Source organism: Crassostrea angulata, unplaced genomic scaffold (genome assembly GCF_025612915.1).
Source record: "Crassostrea angulata isolate pt1a10 unplaced genomic scaffold, ASM2561291v2 HiC_scaffold_168, whole genome shotgun sequence".
Classification (NCBI taxonomy): Eukaryota; Metazoa; Mollusca; class Bivalvia; order Ostreida; family Ostreidae; genus Magallana; species Magallana angulata.
Window position 1 is genome coordinate 228,625 of NW_026441721.1, and position 19,584 is coordinate 248,208.

Consider the following 19,584-nt stretch of genomic DNA (forward strand, 5'->3'; position numbering starts at 1 on the left):
GAAATCGTGGGTACCTCTCATCCACGAAATAACATCCTTCACGAATTGATGAATTAGGGTAATAAAGTCATATTCCCTTTTGTAGATATATATGAATACACGAAATTACGTCCCCACGAACCTGTAAAATTTAGGTCATCCACGAAAATTGGCCCCCACGAAATTTAATGATTCCACAGTAATACATGTACAGTTATACTGGGAATACCTTTCAAGGGGCTGGATTACACCCTGTATCCCATATATAGGCCTTTATATTTGGAGGTTCAGTCGACCCTCAAAAGGAATTAGGTTTTCACGACAGTAACAAGCCTAGCTAGTCTGGTGAAAATGGGAATTTCCGTAAAATACAGTAATAATTAGAATAGCTTTCAAGGGGCTGACTAACACCCTGTTCCCCATATTTAAGCCTTCATATTTGGGAGGGGTTGGTCCCCAGGATATTCCAGTCGACCTGCAAAAGGAATGAGGTTAACAAGGCCATTAATAGGCTTAGCTAGCCTGGTGAAAATAAGAAATTTCGTATAATACAGTTCTAACGGGAATAACTTTCAAGGGGCTGGCTAATACTCTGTATCCCAAATTTGGACCTTCATATTTGGAGGGGTAGGAGCCCCGAGAAAGGCAGGTCTTTTGATGGTGTTGCAATTTGTTAATTGAAATTCATTTTATAATTATGAGCTATTATTTCTTCTGTCTGTGCTAAAATACGATGTGATCTTTTCAAATTAAACCTTAGACTGAATAGGTTTTTTAATTTGTGAAGGTAATGTAAAGTAAATAATGATCATATTTTACAGTGGATTGTTTAAAGGACATATCGCATGTTTTTAAAGTATGGGACATTTTACATTTTTTGGCTTCCTTGTGTATCTAATAATTACTCCTAACAGTTTGTTAACGGTATGAAAGCCATAATATCAATTTATATTATAGCCCCGATCGTTTAAAAACTCGCTAATTAGATAGCGTGTCACGTGGTACAGTGACGTCACATGCGACCTTTTTCGAACAGCTGATTGTAAACAAATTGTAGGATTAGCATTATCTTTTTTTAAATTTTGACATGTATTCACCATGTACGTTGTTTTTTTTATATATGCTGACTAAATTAAAAGAATCTTATTATTCAGTCGTACATTTTAGAGCCACCAGTACGGATAAAACACGATGATATTGCCGAAGAAGTGACGATGAAGTCGGCAATGACGATCATATTGATCGACGTGTAAACATTTTAAACACAACTCAGTAAGGATTGTAGCTCAAATAAATCGGTTAATGGTGTTTATTTATTAAAATCTAAACGAGTCTTGTTTTTTGGCGTTCTTAACGACTCAGAATGTTCATTATTGTAAAACTTTGGTGCACAAGAAGTTTGTTACTTTGGCAGTAACTGGTCACAACTTTCTTAGGTTTTTTACTCTATATAACACTGGTTATAAAAGCAGACAAGAACGTTTCCTTAATTATTGTTTATTTCTGTAAGATCCCATATCCGTATTTATTTTTAACCATTTAATTACGTATAAATGTATATCAACGAACTTTGTGTATTTCTCGCGTAAACATTCAATATAGAAAACTCGATCCTTGACTTCCCCCAAACAAAAAAATAAAACCCACGGAAATCTCACCTACCGCACTTAAATGATGATTTCTGCAGAGGTGAGTGTATGAATGAAGAAATCATTTATAATACAAAACCGACGTATTAATGAACGCATAGTTTAACAATAACAATAAGAAAACAGCCAATGAACAGCCGGAATCCAAAATGGCGTCCCCTCTCGATGAACTTGCGTTTTGTACACAGGCCTCTGTGCATAAACTTCTATTTTTTAATTGTGAAAAATAAATACGATTTATATATGAACTATGATTACACAAATATACCATATAATTAATGATATATATGTATTATTTAAAAATGTTTATTTATAAATCCTCTCGTCGACAGATAGAGTGACCCATATTTGTCGCAAGATTGCCGCATACTTTCGTAAGGGAAAGTTAAAAAAACCCAGTCCAAATCCCTATTTCTGACGGCTAGAACACCCGCAGGAGGCACAAAAGACCATCATGTCCCGTTATCGGCAATTAAATAGGTGATAATTAGATTAATTGTCGTTTAAATCTAATCCAATTACAAAGATGGCTAAGTACAGCACCTTCTCGCTCGAGGTCGCATATGATGTCACACATCCTGGCGAGTAGATCGAGAGAGAAAATATGCATATCGCAACATTTGAATTTCATCGCTTTCAACCTACGAATTAGGCGGAATATTTGTTGAAAACGTTTATAAACTTCATTTTTAATGAGTATAGAATGATTTTGTTTAAAAAAATTCAGAAAATTGAAAAACATGCGATATGTCCTTTAATTAATTAAACTTGTTTACGTGTAGGTGAGACACGGTCAGGACTCCTTTATGTCAGACATTTCAGAATAACTTACATAAAACATTTATCAAAATAGCCAGGGGCGTTCTCAATTTTTTTTTTAAATTCGTCTTGTGTATTCGCTTTTTCATGCAGGTTCCATATACTCTCCAATTCTGGGCAACTCCCAAAAACTACGATATAAATTGTAGGTTGATGTGTACCAATGCAAATATTCAACAATTGATTTGAAATCGATCACGTTCCCTTCGAAAGAGATTTCATGTTCGGATTCCCCCTTTCCTATTATGAAATAAAAAAGTAATAATTTTAATTAGGCAAAATTTCGCATTTTCATTCCTTATCTGATAAAAATGCTTCTTGTACTAAAGTGTCATATATCAAGGAAATAGACATGAACTTCAATCTGACAAAGTGAATAATATAAATGTTGTTGCAATTTATACCCTTCAAATAACCACCTCAACCTCATATTTACCCCTTTTTGTAAAATTTGACCGGGTCTTTCTTGAAAAAATGTCCCATGCCTCCTATGTACGCAAATAAACAAAACAAGAAAGCGTATCAAGTCTATTGACATTAAAGTCAAGGTAGCCATCAACGTATAAAGAAATATGTGCAAGACATACAAGACATAAATTTGACTAGTCACTAATTATCCAAATAGTTTATAAGGAGTAATGACCCCCCCCCCCCCCTTTCCCAAAACCTATGTTTTACACTGTTTAGTAAAGGAGGCGATGAATGACATTAAGTCAATTGACATTATATATATTTTTATACATAACTTACACCTAGAGTGGGAAACTATATGCTTAGGTCTAGTGGGATGGGGAACCCCAACCCTCCTTTCCGCCAAACAAATTATTTTTCAGCCCCCCTTCTTTCTGACAAAATTTCTTTATCTTTAATGCATCCCCGCTCTGGGATGGGTAAGGGGTTCAAAAAGAAACTTGTGTTACCTGCGGGGGGGGGGGGGGGGGGGGGGGGACTACCCCTCTGGATCCGCGCATTGAGATGGCAATTCTAGGCAACGTAGTTTTTTTTCCTTTGGTACATGTAAAAAGACAATTTCGCGCTAAGTCAGAAAAATTACTCCTACTTTTTATCAACATGAAGAATTAAATATGTATTCAGGCAGCAAAATACGTCAAATATTGTGTAAATATCAATGACCAGTACATGTGTGTCGTGTTAACTAAATTCCTCGACTGGAGAGTCCCGGGACCATTCCTGACCAAATATAAAAGCTGAAATATGGCAAACAGGGTGTTAACCAGCCCCTTAAAAGATATTACCATTATAACTGTATTATACTAAATCTCCTATATTCGCCAGGCTGGCTAGGGCTGTTAATGGTTATGTAAACCTAATTCCTTTTGAGGGTCGACGATACATTTCCGGAGATCCATCTTCACTAAATTTGAAGGTCCAAATATAGGATACAGGGTGTAAGTCAGCCCCTAGAAAGATATACCCATAAAACTGTATTAAACGACATGTCCTTTATTCGCCAGGCTTGCTTAGCCTGTTAATGGTCGTGTAAAACCAATTCCTTTTAAGGGTGTTGTTTACTCAGGGTTTGAGTTCTCGAATTCGGATTGTTATAAAGTTCAATGTCATGAGTAAAATTTGTTCTAAACACAAAACGTATCTGTGATATGAATTAGTATTGACATAACATTCGATATTTCTACTATATTATGAAATTATGCCAAAACAAAAATAGACTTTTAGCCAAACAGAGGAAAATCGGACTAAATTTTGCAGAATTTGTTTTCTGCTAAAACATTTTTGGAAGTACTCTAATATTAAAAGTTAAGATTTTATATTTTAGTCTATATAATTTTGCATATTTTCTGGTAATTTTTCCTCATTTATTCTTTATACTAACCGTATGGCATGAATTTAAACAATATTGAAATATGCTTAAAAACGGGAAAAGACACCAAATCTCAAAATTTTGATCATTGACCTCATATAAATTATATGCCAACAGAATAAGATCAATATAAGTAGTTTAATACTATAAATGTTTTTGTATTATCATCATTCAATTTTTTGTAAAATTGGATCAAAAATTGGTAGGAATTTGAAAAGTGATAGAGGAAATTCGGACTGGAATATTTATAAAAATTGTGAAGGAAAACTTAATGCTTTGTATGTATTTAGTGTCACTGCCATTCATAAATTGTATTTCATTTTCAAAAGTGTTGAGCAATTTGTATTATTTTCACAATTAAGAAAATCTCAATCATAGTGTAAAATTTTAAGTGATTTTCCTTTAATTTTCCAAAAATATACAATGGCCATTAGCTCAAAAAGTAGGTCATTGACCTACTTTTTTGAAAATGAAAGATAACACTACAATAAAAGGTCTATAACACACAATAGTTGGTTTTTCATTATCATCAGTGGAATTTTTTTTCATTCTGAGTAAACGTCATTCTTAAGGGTCGACTAAATATGAAGGTCCCATTTTGGGATACAGGGTGGTGTTAGCTAGCCCCCAGTAATATATTGCCATTATTGGAAATCTCCTATATTCTCCAGGCTAGTTAAGCTTCTCAATGATCGTGTTTACCCAGTTTTTAAGGGTCGACTGGACATTCCCGGGGCCATATCTTCGCTAAATATGAAAGCCCTATTACGGGTTGCAGGGTGTAAGCCAGCTTCTTCAATGGTATTCCATTATAATGTTTTATACGAAAGGACTATGTGCGGTTTGGTCAAATATCTGCCCCCAATTTCAACCAATTTTTAAATAGTATCGCATAAGAATGAAATCTTCACAAATCATTGTAAAGAGGATGCCTATAACTTTAATCTTGATTTTAGTCATTATTGCTCACTCGCTTTTTATCTATGACGTCATCTAAATGACCTAATTCCCGCAAAGTTGCAAACAAATGAAGATATTCTCATTTTTGCTCTATATTTTGCATTCGGAAGTATAGAGCGCAGGTCTGCTCAAGTGCAATTTTAACATATGTTTTACTTCAGATAGTTATACATATTATACTAAAAAATGGTACTTGAGCAAGCCTGCGCTCGATGTTTCCCAGTCGAAAAACCATCGGAAAACACCCATATTTTGCTACAAAACATCAATTTATCAACATAATGCAATATTCATGACGTCATTTCGACGTTATGACGTCACTGTGGTGATAACCTTTTATACCTTTATTTCCAATATGATTTTAACTTTCTTTTATCTTATTTTAAAGCTCTTTCTAAGACTTTGATTTTGGGGGGCAAAAATTGCATAAAACCGCAATTACTCCTTTCCTATTCTTTGCTGGTGTATCGTAGAAAAAAGACCCCGTAGAATAATGACCGGGGGTCATTTTTCGACGTAGAATAATGACCCCCGGTCATTCCCCTACTACAATTTACTGAGTATGCATGTGTACACCCAGAATCAATGATGAAACCAAAATTATGAAAAGTTTACTCCATTGTAAGGCATTATAACCATGCTGAGGTTAACAACCTCTTACAGCAGCCATTCGTCAAAGTACTGCGAGTGCTTGAAAAGAAAATATATTTTACTTTGTCATCGGCATACTTTAGATAACATCAAGATGATTAAAACATTAATAGTTTGTGGGGACATTGACAACTTCGGAGGCAGTAAAAATATGTGATCAAGATCAAGGGAGATAAACCCCTCGGAAATACCTGGTGGTACCCGTACAGCCCAAATTTGGGACCAGGAAATAATAGCACTATAGGTCTTCTGCACTGCCCTGTAATTCGTTTGATGTACACTATAAAGAAAAGGGGGATAAGGGCCCACCATTCACCACAATATCGTTGTGAAGAGTTAAAAAAAAAAGACAAAGTTCTAGTGAGCTAAATGGACATATTAAAATATGACAGAAGCCCTAACACCCTTGTTATATCTATTAGGAAACTTTCTGTACTTAACACGTGTGTTTCTAAGTTCATGTGATCAAAGTCAAAGGGAATATAAACCTTCAAAATGAGCTCTTAACCCCTTATCAAGGATTTGAGAAATAATCACTTATTATATTCGATCAGTTTATATTACCTATTTAAGATTTACTACAGTTAGGTACTCTTCATGCATTTGGTTTAAAAAAGTCCATCCATGATCACAAATCACAAATACAACATTACATCAAATGTTTAGAAGATCGATGTATATTTATTACATGTACATGTTTTAAGGTGTAATATCCCTCCGCTATTAATTTTACCATATATTTTTTTTAAAAATCATTGATTTCCATCAAAGCCAATACCAAGAGATTCCAATGAAACAAAGTTAAAGAGATTAAGCGCTGCTAGATTTCTCCAAAATTTATGTGTATTCATGATATGAAGAAAATTAGACGAAGTGGTAAAAACAACCAAAACTTTATTATTGCATCATAAAATTAAAAATATAAATGCAAATGAAAAAAAGTATTTAGTCTTATACAATGTCAATTCATATTACAAAACACATTGAAGCGCTGCTCTTTAGTACAGAAGAGTACTTTGTTGTTTAGATTTGTAACAAAAAACTGCTTCAAACAGCAAGAATTATCTCTATTTATCATGAACTATTGAAAGTTTTACATACAGGTTTTACATACAGTAAATGATAAATTACAATAGTTTTTAATTTTTCATAAAATATTTTCTTTATTTAAATTTGGATAAGATAATAGCAAATGGATCTATATGTTTCAAATGAAAAAAAAATCAAACTAGAGCTTTTTGTTATATATAACACATAAAGGGAATCAAATGATTGGTCTTCTAGTAATTGGTATAATCTCAATATAGGGATATATATAATCTTGAATAAAATTGGATATTGTTTTTTTTTTCTTTTTTTTAAAATGTCCATCTAAAGGTTCTCTGGCCTAAACCATCAAACACGTATTGTTGATAGACTGTACTAGTACATATAATATAGGTATATTTGGGAAAAAAAAACAATTCATTGTATTGTAAAATGAGAGAGGGGGGGGGGGTAAATATATTACCTCATAAAAATTGATCAATATGATTAGATTAAATTTCTTGTACTTTTTTGTAAAACATTTCTCACTTTTTTTGCGCCCCCCCCCCCCCCCCCCATGAAAAGTTAGGGTTCAGTTCGTTCCGTTCAAATTTCATCTTTTAATTTGAATTAAAATAAATGTCACCTTCCAGCATAAAATGGGGCCCAGTACGTACCGCCTCCCTGGTTGCTGTTGTCTTTGTTGCCTTAATAATTAATTATGAGTTATCAGAAACAAAGTGATCATATTTTCTACAGTTATTTCTCTTATCATAGGGAAATTTCACTTTAAAAATCCCTTTCCCCCAGCAAGAAAATATAATTATATCATTCTTTGTTTGACAATTCATTCACCATTTAATATTGCTTATATTATTACAACAATTATTCTTTCATGATTGTTGTTCGATAATTATCACAAAGTTTAATTCCTCAATGTATATAAATTTGATTTTCATTTGTTTATTGTTTTAATTACAGAATGGTTTTGCAACAGCATGTTTCTAAACATACACATGAAGACCTGGCAATTTGCTGCCGATGCAATGGTATAATCGCGATATATAAAGTTGAGCAAGCTGTGCATATACATTTTGTAAATGAAATATCGTCGTTTAATAATAAAGCTATATAATATGTTGTTAAGAATTATTCATGCAAAAGAATCAAGTATAGTTCAGCAGATCTCTACACAAGTGCAGCATTATTTCCCGCCATATGTCGACGAGAGAAGAGACGTAACTGTTAACCATTAATTTGTGGCAATGTGTGTGTGTGTGTTTGCTACGGATATGAAAAACTATATACAGCAATTTCTTTACAAGTTCGGTGTTTATAATTTTGAAATCAACTGAACAGAGTGAAAATTTCAGTAATTTCAAAGTCAGATACCTTGTCGGGATACTGGGTAACCAATTTTTATTCTTGTTTACAGCGGGGGTCTTTTTTACGGGGGTTATTTTTCTTCACGTTTAACATAAAGAAAAATGAACACTGGGTCTTTTTTCTTCAGAAAAATCCAATTATTCTACAGCAAAAGGGGTCATTATTCTACGTCGAAAAATGACCCCAGGTCATTATTCTACGGGGGTCATTATTCTTCATTACACCAGCTAGTTAAGCCTATTAATGTTTGTATAAACCCAGTTATTTAAGGGTCGACTGGACTTTCCCGGGGCTCAACCTCTCCAAATTTGAAGACCCAAATATGGGATCCAGGGTTTAGGCCAGCCCTTGGAAAGATATTCCCAGTATAACTATGATGTACGAAATTACCTGATTCCACTAGGCTGGCTAAGACTGTTAATGGTCGTGTAATCCCAATTTCTTTAGCAGGTCGACTGGATATTCCTGGGACTTGATGCGCACCAAATATGAAGGTCCACGTATTAAATACAATGTGTTAGCAAGCCCCATGAAAGATATTTCTATTTCAACTGTATTATCCAACATATATTCGCCGGATATCTAGGCCTGTTAATACATGTAATCGTGTAAACCCATTTCCTTTTGAGAGTCGACAAGACATTTTCGGGGTTCTATCCTCGCTAAATATGAAAGCCCAAATAAAGGATACAGGGTGTAAGCCAGCGCCTTGAAAGATATTCCCAATATAACTGTATTAAACGAAATTGCCTATATTTGCCAGGCTAGCTTAGTCTGTCAGTGGTCGTGTGGACTCAATTCGACGGGACACTCTCGGGGCCCCAATCTCACCAAATGTGAAGACCAAAGTAATGGATACATGATTTTGTCAGCCCCTTGAATACTATTCTCAAAGCATCAAAATTTGATGATTTTTTTCTTCTCATCAGGCTAGCTAATTTTATCAATGTTCAGGTCAGCATGTAACAATTTTTACTATATTCCTGCTTTGTACGATTAAAAAATATATGAAATAAACTGTTGAAAAGATACATACTTTCCTTTAAATACGTGAACAACAGTCTCATTTATTCCTTCTTCGGGGATGTTTTTGCAGGTTATTGTGAAACTATGAGTGCCAAACCCTCCAATATACTGTGTTGTAATTGGTGAAGTTGTGGAAGTGAGCGGTGTTGGGGCGGGTGTTGTTGGTCCATCGATGTTTGGGTCATGAACAACAATATTTACTTTCCTCTGTAAAGAAACATGTTTGTTTTCTGGTAATACGTTTTATTTTGTTTTGATAATAAATATAAAAATCACAAAAAATGCGGAGACTGAATTAGCTTTCGAAATAAATGAGAGGCCCACTGGCTACATTCCTCGCTTCAGCGACAAAAACTAGTTTTATGAAGTCATATACCGAAATAAAAGCATTATAAAAAAACATGGCCTTGCCTGTCCTTAAAATTGGGCTGGTCCCACTTTTAGCCTGACCACATATCTGGCCCCAAATTTAAAAGGGCATGGTCACGATTTTGGTCAAATTTTATTTTTGTGTTTTTATTATTTAAAATGCTTAAAGAATGCTTTTCAAATGATCAAATAAAATTTGAGAATCAGTCGAAAATCTAGAGTTATAAGCAAGATACAGGGCTTACAATTCTTTGTCATCTAAACAATACTCGTGCCTGTTTTTGTTTACATATTGTACATAGGTTCAATATACCAGTAACAAATCTGTTTCAAGCTGATTCATCTATCTTCTTATTCATTTTAAGCATTAATAAACAGTTCCCTAACTTTAACACATTCATTTTAAGTCTAAAACCGGAATTTTCAGATCAACATTCAAAATGTAAACAAAAGCTTTGGTTACATTTGTTAACAGTTAATCTGACACCTATTTGCCAGGAATGTCATTATCATATTTTTACAATAATTATTATGAAAAAAGTGTATGCTAACCCTTCCATTTACTATATGACGCATTGTCAAGTTATGGGGGAGCGTAGTAATGTGAGCTTGCCCACTTTTCCTTTCATTAAAAATAGGGGGATGGGATCAATACTTTGCGGCTATCATAATTTGAACCCCCTCTCCATGAGAATTAAAAATAAAAGGAGGAGGTTCAACATATAGTGGCGATAATATTTCATATCCCCTCTCCATTAGCAAAAGAAAATTGGAGGTGATTCAATAATATATTACGGCTATCACAGTTTGAACTCTCTCCAATGAGAATGGAAAATATGAGGAGAGTTCTATATTTCGCGGCCATGGAACCCTTTCTCATATTTTACCGCCATAATATAATGAAATCCCTCTCCAATAGCACAGGAATATACAGGGGGGGAGGGGTCAATATTTCAGAGCCATAATATTTTACCCCCGGGTTCAATATTTTACAGGAGTTCAATATTTCACAGCGAAATATTGAGCCTGGATCAAAAAATTGCATTTTGATGTCGCGTTCAATGTTTAATGGCATCAAAATATGTAGAATGAGAATGCATCAACAATTGTATATAGGTAAACGTGATTAAACAACGCGGAAAAATATAAATCGCTTCTTGGTATACGTACATGAAAACATTTCTCCCAAAATAATGTTTTTCGTTAGTATGGCAAATAATTACCTAGTTTTGCCTGAATTCTTTCGCACATATTTTCTTCTTCTACTACCCGGGCTTTTCAGAATTTTGACGGATCTTGTTGTGTATTAAAATAGAAATAATGACATCAAACTTTACCATGCATTATGTATTTGTCATCAAAATATTTCCCTATGATGGATTATAATTTCGTTGCACGTTTAAAGTTTAAATTCTTTTGTATCAAAGTTATTTTTTTTATTGAAAAAAAAACTAATCTTATTGTAAATAGAATAATGTTTGGCAACAGATTTGATAATAATATACTTGTGTGTGTTTTATTAAAGGGACCTGGACACGATTTGAGATAAAAAAAATTTTTTTATTTTTTATGTATAAAATGGTTTACTGGTGCATTTTAAATGATTTACCAAAATATTGAACATTAAAGTCAAGTTACAAGCGAGATACAGTGGTAAGATTTGATTTTTATGTAAATAAAGCTTGAGTCTTATAGTTGTTTACAAAAATTGTAATGTAGAGAATTACCATTTTTTGGACAAAATGAAATGTAAAAAACAATTTAAACTAATTCAATATCTTCATTAATATTAATATCAACAAAAGAAAGATGTATTTGATTAAAAATTACACCAATACAACACATATGTAAAAAATGACAATATTTGTGCTTTGTTTACAAAAGAAAGAATTAGGAACTCTGTATCTTGCTTATAACTTGATATTTAACTTTAAAATTTTGTCATACCATTATAAACTTCTTTATTTATCTGTATAACCATTTAAAATGGAAAAATAAAATTTGAAAAGTTTAAGTCAAATCGTGTCCAAGTCCCTTTAATATATCTTTGTAAGTCAAACTTGTAAATACATGTAATGTTTGTGTGCATGTAAGGGGGGGGGGGGGTGTTCATTAACAACCATGGTCAAAATACTTTGTCATGTTATAGATGGTAATATGCATTTGCGCACAGCAGGGCCACTGGGGGTAGGTTTCAAGATTGTTAAATATAATAGATCAATGAACATGTCCAGCATCCAATCATCTTTTGTGATAAATTATTGTTTTCTCAGAACCTGGCACGTGAAAATTCTCTAATTTTTACTTTCTCTGATTTTGCTACTGAATGTTAACTTTTCCATGAACTTTATTCTATCTTATTCCTTTGTGATCTCCACCAGACCCATGCAATCTACAACTGTGATATCTTGGATCACAGGAGGAATTGCAATACGTAGAAGGTATAGGTCACCCACATCATCTTCCTAAATTACATTTGTAACAATGGTTTATCTAGTTCTTATTGTGGGTCACTCTTGCATTCATCATTTCAATTTCAAAATCGTAGGTCTTGTTGGTACAATTTAGGTTTCGATACAGGTCCAATTTGCGGCTTTTGGTGGGGGAACACTACGTCCGGGTCCAAAATCCATTCAATGGAAACAATTTGTGGAAGTTTTTCATTGATTCGAGCCAGATATATCAACCAAATTCAGTTTTCCTTCAAATTGGTGGAAAGGATTTGTGTTAAGAAGAAAATATCTAGAAAAAATAGCGCGTGATAAAGGTTCATTTGCAGAATCCTTGCTAGTTGTGCATAGTGTTTCTCATGTTAAAAATGGTCAGTTACTGCCGAGGTATTCCAAATCGTTACAATGTCAAGGTCATGTATGAAGACGGCAAGGTTCAAGAACGGAAACAATATCTCCTTCTGGAAGCATCGAGGATTATGGGAAAACATTGAGTCCTAACGGAAAAAGTGCATATTAACATGTTGGTATGCGAATATATGCGAAAAGCATCCGTGCAATAGTCGGATCGATCAAAATAAGCTTAAGGTGGAAAAAAATCGGGTTAGAATGTTATGTCGACATCATTCATGTTTCATCAAACTATGTCGTTACTCTATGTTCTTATGGTAGTTCAGATAAGTTATATAGTCTGTAAGGTTTGTTTTTAATAATACAGAGCATCAGTCAATTCTGGTTACAATCGGTCATGACACTGTCTGAATCCTATTGTTATTATAATAACTTATACATGCATTCATGGTTTTACTGTTAACCTGGTCACAGTTTGTTTATAAGTCTACGTACATAATACATGTACATAACTGTACTATTGTAGTAGAATGAAATTTAATAGGTTTTGAATACATGTGTATTTCAATTTCAGAATATTGATTTCTTCATTATTATTGACATGCTTTAATCAATTTGTTACTTCTCAGGAATTTTACTAATACAGACTTTGATTTATTTAATTACATAACAGAAGATATTTTATCAGTGGTGAATAAATAAATTATTTAGTTGAATTAATTTAAATTAATATTATTTGTTTGTTTGTTTGTTTTTTTTTTACATTGGTTACTCCTCTTTGGAGTACGCCTGTAGGCTCTCTTTAGAGCATTTATTTGAGTGGTCACTTAGATCTGGTCATGTGATTGGCTTATGGGGATACTTGTATTGTTTATTCTGATTTCTGAATTTCATGCAAAGAGGCTAGCCATGCGGTTTTAACTGCCATATTCGAATTTTGAAGTTACTATATATTGGTATGCACGTTTGAAGTATTTTCCACATAGAAGGTTAGTTTTCTTTAGTATATTACAGTGTAATTTTGTTTAGCATTTGTTTAATTATTCATTTATCTATTTTAACTTCTTTTCCCACTTTGAATGAATGTTAGAATGTTTGAGATAGAATGAGAGGAGAGGGAATGGCCTATGTGAGTTTGTATTTGTATGAATGCAGTCAATAAATAAATTAAAGTAATAAATAATCTTCAAATTACGTTTATCATATGTAAACAATTCTGTTTTTCTTAACAAGTTTAAAAGCTATTCGAAAAATTGTATTATAATCATAAGTGTACTATAATCATAATTTTTACAGTTTTATAATGTTTAAATATAAAAATCCATACATTTCAAAATCATATTTCTTTCACATTTAGTTTTGACATACACTTTAATTCCACGACCTACATGTAAACTGGTAGAAGTCTCCATGACCTTCGCACCTCATGGGAGGTATGATATGAAATATATATATATATATATATATATATATATATATATATATATATATATATATATATATATATATATATATATATAATATGTTTGTTTATATTTTCTTCTCATTGTTGAAAAAACTAGTTAATGAGCAGTACTATTGCTGCATTTAAAACAATGTTGACAAATGAATTCATGTTTATATACATAACTTGTTTATATATTTTGTTCATGCAGCTCAATTGACTGATTTATGTGTTACTTGAAATATATTCGGTTTGTGTTAAACAGAAACTTTATTTGAGTTGAGCATATTTATGACTAGCTAATAAGAAAGTTTATTGTTAATTGTAAATTGCGTTGAAACTTTGGAAAATTGTTCTGTTAAATTTTATTATAAATTCAATACAAGGTCATGCAGGCAGAATTTGCATCAAGAGTTATCGTTCCGTTATGTATTGTATAGAGTCGGGGAGTTTTATTCTGTTAGTTTAATGCAATGAACAAATAAACTCACAATATTGTAACGAATGGAGTTCCTGTCTTTATTCCACTCGGTTTCACCATGTTTGCATCATTATGCATATTGTTTATTTGTAGTTGATAACATATAAGCCTATCGTACACATTCAGTAGTGTATTTACATTTTATTCATTTATCAGGAGCGTATATGTTGTCTTCTATACTTAAAGGGGCACGGTCACGGTTTTTTTCAAATTTTATTTTTCTGTTTTTATTATAAACAATGCTTTATGAAAGCACTTCTCATGATCAAAGGAAATTTGAGTGCCCGTCGATGAGTTCAAAGCAAGATACAGGGATCACAATTTTTTGTCATGTAAACAAGGCTCGTGCCTTGTTTTGTTTTTTAATATAGGATCAATATACCAATAAAAATCTTTTCAATATTATATATATAATATAATAATATATTCTTATTCATTTTAAGCATAAATAAACAGTTCCTAACGATTATCACATTCATTTTAGGTCTAAAACTGGTATTTTCACTTCAACATTCAGAATGTAAACAAAAGCGCTGTTTACATAGCGAGGAATTGTAAGCTCTGTATCTCGCTTATAACTCAACAAATGACACTCAAATATTGGTTGCCTATTTAAAATGCCTAACTGAAGCATTATAAACATTAAAATCGAAAAATAATTTTTGTCAAAAATCGTGACGATGCACCTTGAATTCATTATAGTGTGTTTATTTATCTTTATACATGGTTCATCAGGCATGTATTGGTTTGCATAATTGTGCATATGGTTTAAGTATGGCTGAGAACATATAAGCCTATCGTACACATTTAGTTGTGTATTTACATTTTGTACATTTTTCAGGGGCATATATGATGTCTTCTTTACTTAATGGTCACACTCATTTAAGTGTGTTTAAATACATGTTTCATCATGTAATTTTTTGCATCATTATGCATATGGATTAAGTATGGTTAAGAACATCTAAGCCTATTCACATTCAGTTGTGTATTAACATTTTATTTATTTATCGGGGACATATATGATGTCTTCTATACTTAATGGTCACAGTCATTATAGTGTGTTTTGTATTTTCATACATGGTACGACATGTACCTTTCTGCACCATTATGCATATAGTTTATTTATAGTTGATAACAAATATGCATATCATACACATTCTGTTGCACGTACATCGGTGTACTTCTTTATGCTACCATGTACATTGCTGGTACATATTATCATTTTCATCAAGGTTTTCATTCATACAATGTAGCATAGCCATTAAAATCTTAGCAATATGCATCTTTATAAAGACAGCAAACCAAATGATGATTTTTTTTCATTGTAAGCTCACCTGAGCTAAAAGCTCAAGTGAGCTATCCTGATCACATTTTGTCCGTAGTCCGTCTGTCCGTCTGTCTGTCTGTCAGTCCGTCCGTCCGTCTGTCACGTTTTACTTTCTTAAACTGCTATAACATCTTATTAACCAGCAAACTGAACTCTTGGAGTTTAATTTGGGGTGTCATGTTGTTTTGTAAAAAGGTTTCAGGAATTCTCTGGTAGTCTTGGGGGTCAAATAATTGGTAAAAAATGACGTTTTGTCACAAAAAACCTTCCTCGAACTCCTACTACATTTTCAACCGTAGACAAATCATCTCTTGGAATACTACATTTTCAACAGTAGACAAATCATCTCTTGAAATATGTTAAAGGGTATCCTTTAGATGCGAAATAAGGTTTCTGAATTTTCAATTTTGTCCTGGGGGTCATTTAATGGCTGAAAAATGGCGTGTTTTTATTTTTTATTTTTTTTACAAAAAAAAAACTGGTTCAAAAACGCCATTTTTTTTCAGTAGCCAATTCATCTTCTAGAATATAATTGGGGGTGTCATATTGAAGTGTGATCAGGTTCCAGATTTTATGTTATTAAGGGGATCAGTGGGCAACAAAAATGACGTTTTTTGAAAGAAAAAAAAATGGTTCCAAGAACTCCTCTTACAACTTTTGGAGTAGCTACGTCATCTCTTGGGATATAATTGGGGCTCCTATAGATGTGCAATAAGGTTTTAAAACTTTAAATTTCATCCAGGGAGTCAAATAGTAGCAGAAAATTGACGTTTATCACTAAATAAAACCCCAATAGATCCAAGAACTCCTCTAATGATTTAATGGATAGACACATCATATCTTGGGATATGAAAGGGACTGTTTTATAGATACGCATTACGGTTTTAAAAATTCAAATTTCATCCAGGGAGTCAAATAGTAGCAGAAAATTGACGTTTATCACTCCAAAAACACAGATCCTGCAACTCCTCTTAAAAGTTAATGGATAGACACATCATATCTTGGGATATGATTGGGACTGTTCTATAGATGTGCATTACGGTTTTGAAAAATTAAATTTAACCCTGAGGCCCATTACCTACATACCGTTTAATGCCTTTTAGTGATCAAGAACAAATATGGTTAAGGGGTGGGGATCTCCACTGTTTTCGTAATATTCATCCACTTCCTGTTCGATGGGGGTCAGGACCACCCCCGGGGCCCATGACATACATACCGTTTTATGCCCCTTGGCACAAGGTACAAGTATATATATATGATTGGGTGGGGATCTCAACTGTTTTGAAGATATTAAGGGACCTGCTGTTCGAGAGGGGTAAGGACCACCCACAGAGCCCATGACCTACATAATATTTAAGGACCCTTGACATCACTTACAAGTATATATATGGTTTAGGGGTCATGATTATTACAGTTTCTGAGATATATGGTAATTTCCGATTCCTGGGGGGCAGGGATGACCCCAGAGGTCAGATCTAATAAACCCTATATATTACAAGTAACAGTCAATATATGATTATGAAAACCCTTTATTATTATCTTTGTCCGTTTTCAAGCTACCATTTACAATAGATTCTACAATTCTTCCTACAAGGTTCAATGTTAGACCCCACATCCTCTTGACCCTCCTCCAAGAGAATTGGTTGTCTAACCCAAAATGAGAAAAATCAAACCAGATTGCACAACTAGATATGCACTATCCTACCGAATCCTAGAGTTTTGTACATTTCTGTTCAGCCATCTCTGAAAAACAAGTTCAGAGCGGGAAAGAAGTAAAAGAAGAAGTCTTAGAATAATAATACATGTAATAAGAACAGTCCAAAAACAACAAGTCTCCAAATTTTATTCGTGAGACTTGATTCCGTAATAAAGATTTAATAGAGATAGGATCATCAAACATCAATAATTTAAAGATAATTGATAATTTCTAAATCTAAAGGGGGTCAGGAAGACCCCTTAGAGTCATGACTTACATGCCATATGATCTGATGCACCATGGCCAAAGGAGGAATACTATCTTTAGATTTAAGGCGGGAATCTCAATGGTTTTGATGATATTTGATAATTTCAGAAAGAGCACTTGGGATCATGACCTACATGTACATACCATCTGAAATGCCTTAAACAAAGAAACAATATAAATATATATATACATGATATATGATTCAATTTAAGAACACTGATATAGATCTATCGTCTATGTTTTGTAATACTTCCTATGTACACGTATAGAAATATATGTATTAGATTGTGTTTTGTTCTATACTATTCATGTTCATGACTGTAGTATGGCTTAGTCTTATTTTAAATTACATCAACAAATTGTCAAATATATGACCTGGAACCCCCACCCCCAAACAAACTCATCTATAAACTGTTCCCCCATATCCCCCTGAAAAAATTTCTGGATCCGAACATGTATTCCTCCTCAAATTATAGATAAAATGAAATTAAAAAACGAACTTGCATTTATTAATGCTTAAAAAGAAAATAACCTAACATTAACACTTTTCTTCATTGTCAAATGATCTATTAAAATCAAAATATAATTTGGGTTCTAAGAAGTTTTACAAACTGGCACAGGGCGAAAAACAATCTTTAAGCAAGTCCTTAAAGGTGGCTTAAAGGTGGCGTAAAGGTGGCTTAAAGGATATACAATCTTTAAGCCACCTTTAAGCCATCTTTAAGCCACCTTAAAGCATCTTTAAGTGGCATTTACGCTCCCTTTAAGTTGTCTTTACACCATCTTTAACTTCACTTTAAGTCAAGTTTGATCAAGGTAAACAGATTCATTTTGAAAACATATAATAAATGCAAAAGCTCTTTTATAGTGATGGGAACGGGTGATCCTAGTGATGATATAATTTCAAAGGAAGGGGGGCATCTGAAATGCCTTGAACAAAGAAAAAATAATACATGTACATGATATATGATCCAATTTAAGAACCCAGATAAAGATCAATCATCTATATTTTGTAATACATCATTTGTGTGTGTACAGTCAGTTCAAGCATATCTTTTACAACATACACCATAGCATAAGGGGGCGGGAGGGTGACAACACCTGGGGGGTCATGTATTTTACACCATTCAAAGGGTCAATATGGGTCAACTCAATAGTGTAAGTGTGAGAAATGAAAAAATAACTTTAGCAATCAAAATGACAGAAACTTTACAAATGCGATAGGATAGGTAACGATGATAAGCTTATTCAAATATTAAAAGATGATGATGCAGTATGGTCAAATAAATAAAGGGGAAAATTTACTAGGCTAATAGGATCAATGTATCCTTACCTAAGAGAAATTCAAAGCCACCCTCCCATCCCCTTGAGGTGGTAAAGAACATATGTCGATATTAATGTGCATTAAAGTATATTATAATTGAAATACTTTCACCGGTTTAGAATTTTCTATCACAGTATTCAACCAAAAAATACTTTTTAGAAAATTTTGGAAAGTTAAAATATTTATTGTTCTCAACGGGAATCGACCTCATGACCTATAGGTTTGTAGTGAACGCACTAACCCACTGTGCTACGGTGTAACATATCGATGATGGAAAAACAACTATTTAAAAAATTATACTTGATTTTATTGTTTATTTCGATAAATAATACCACAACACGTGAAGGTGTCACATACCACATTACTTGAAAGTAATGAATTTTCCAATTATCAAATTAAATCTATTCCTTTAACAAATTTTTCAAAAGAGCGGTCCCCATACATTTCGCCTCAGTTTAAATCAGCCAGTACCGGAGTTGCATTCTTCCAGATTTACTTGTTTGCGTACTGCGTCATCAAAAAGTGGTGTATAGAGCCAT

The 19,584-nt window shown here is 33.1% G+C and overlaps 1 protein-coding gene across 1 annotated transcript in view; it reads right to left on the reverse strand.

Moving 5' to 3' along the window:
- The window catches only part of LOC128169664 (uncharacterized), a 173,927-nt gene that overhangs the window by 122,771 nt on the left and 31,572 nt on the right, over nt 1-19,584 (reverse strand). Inside the window, exon 5 of the mRNA XM_052835767.1 lies at nt 9,347-9,543. Within this exon, the coding sequence (XP_052691727.1) occupies nt 9,347-9,543 (197 nt within the window). The remainder of the gene's footprint in view (nt 1-9,346; nt 9,544-19,584) is intronic.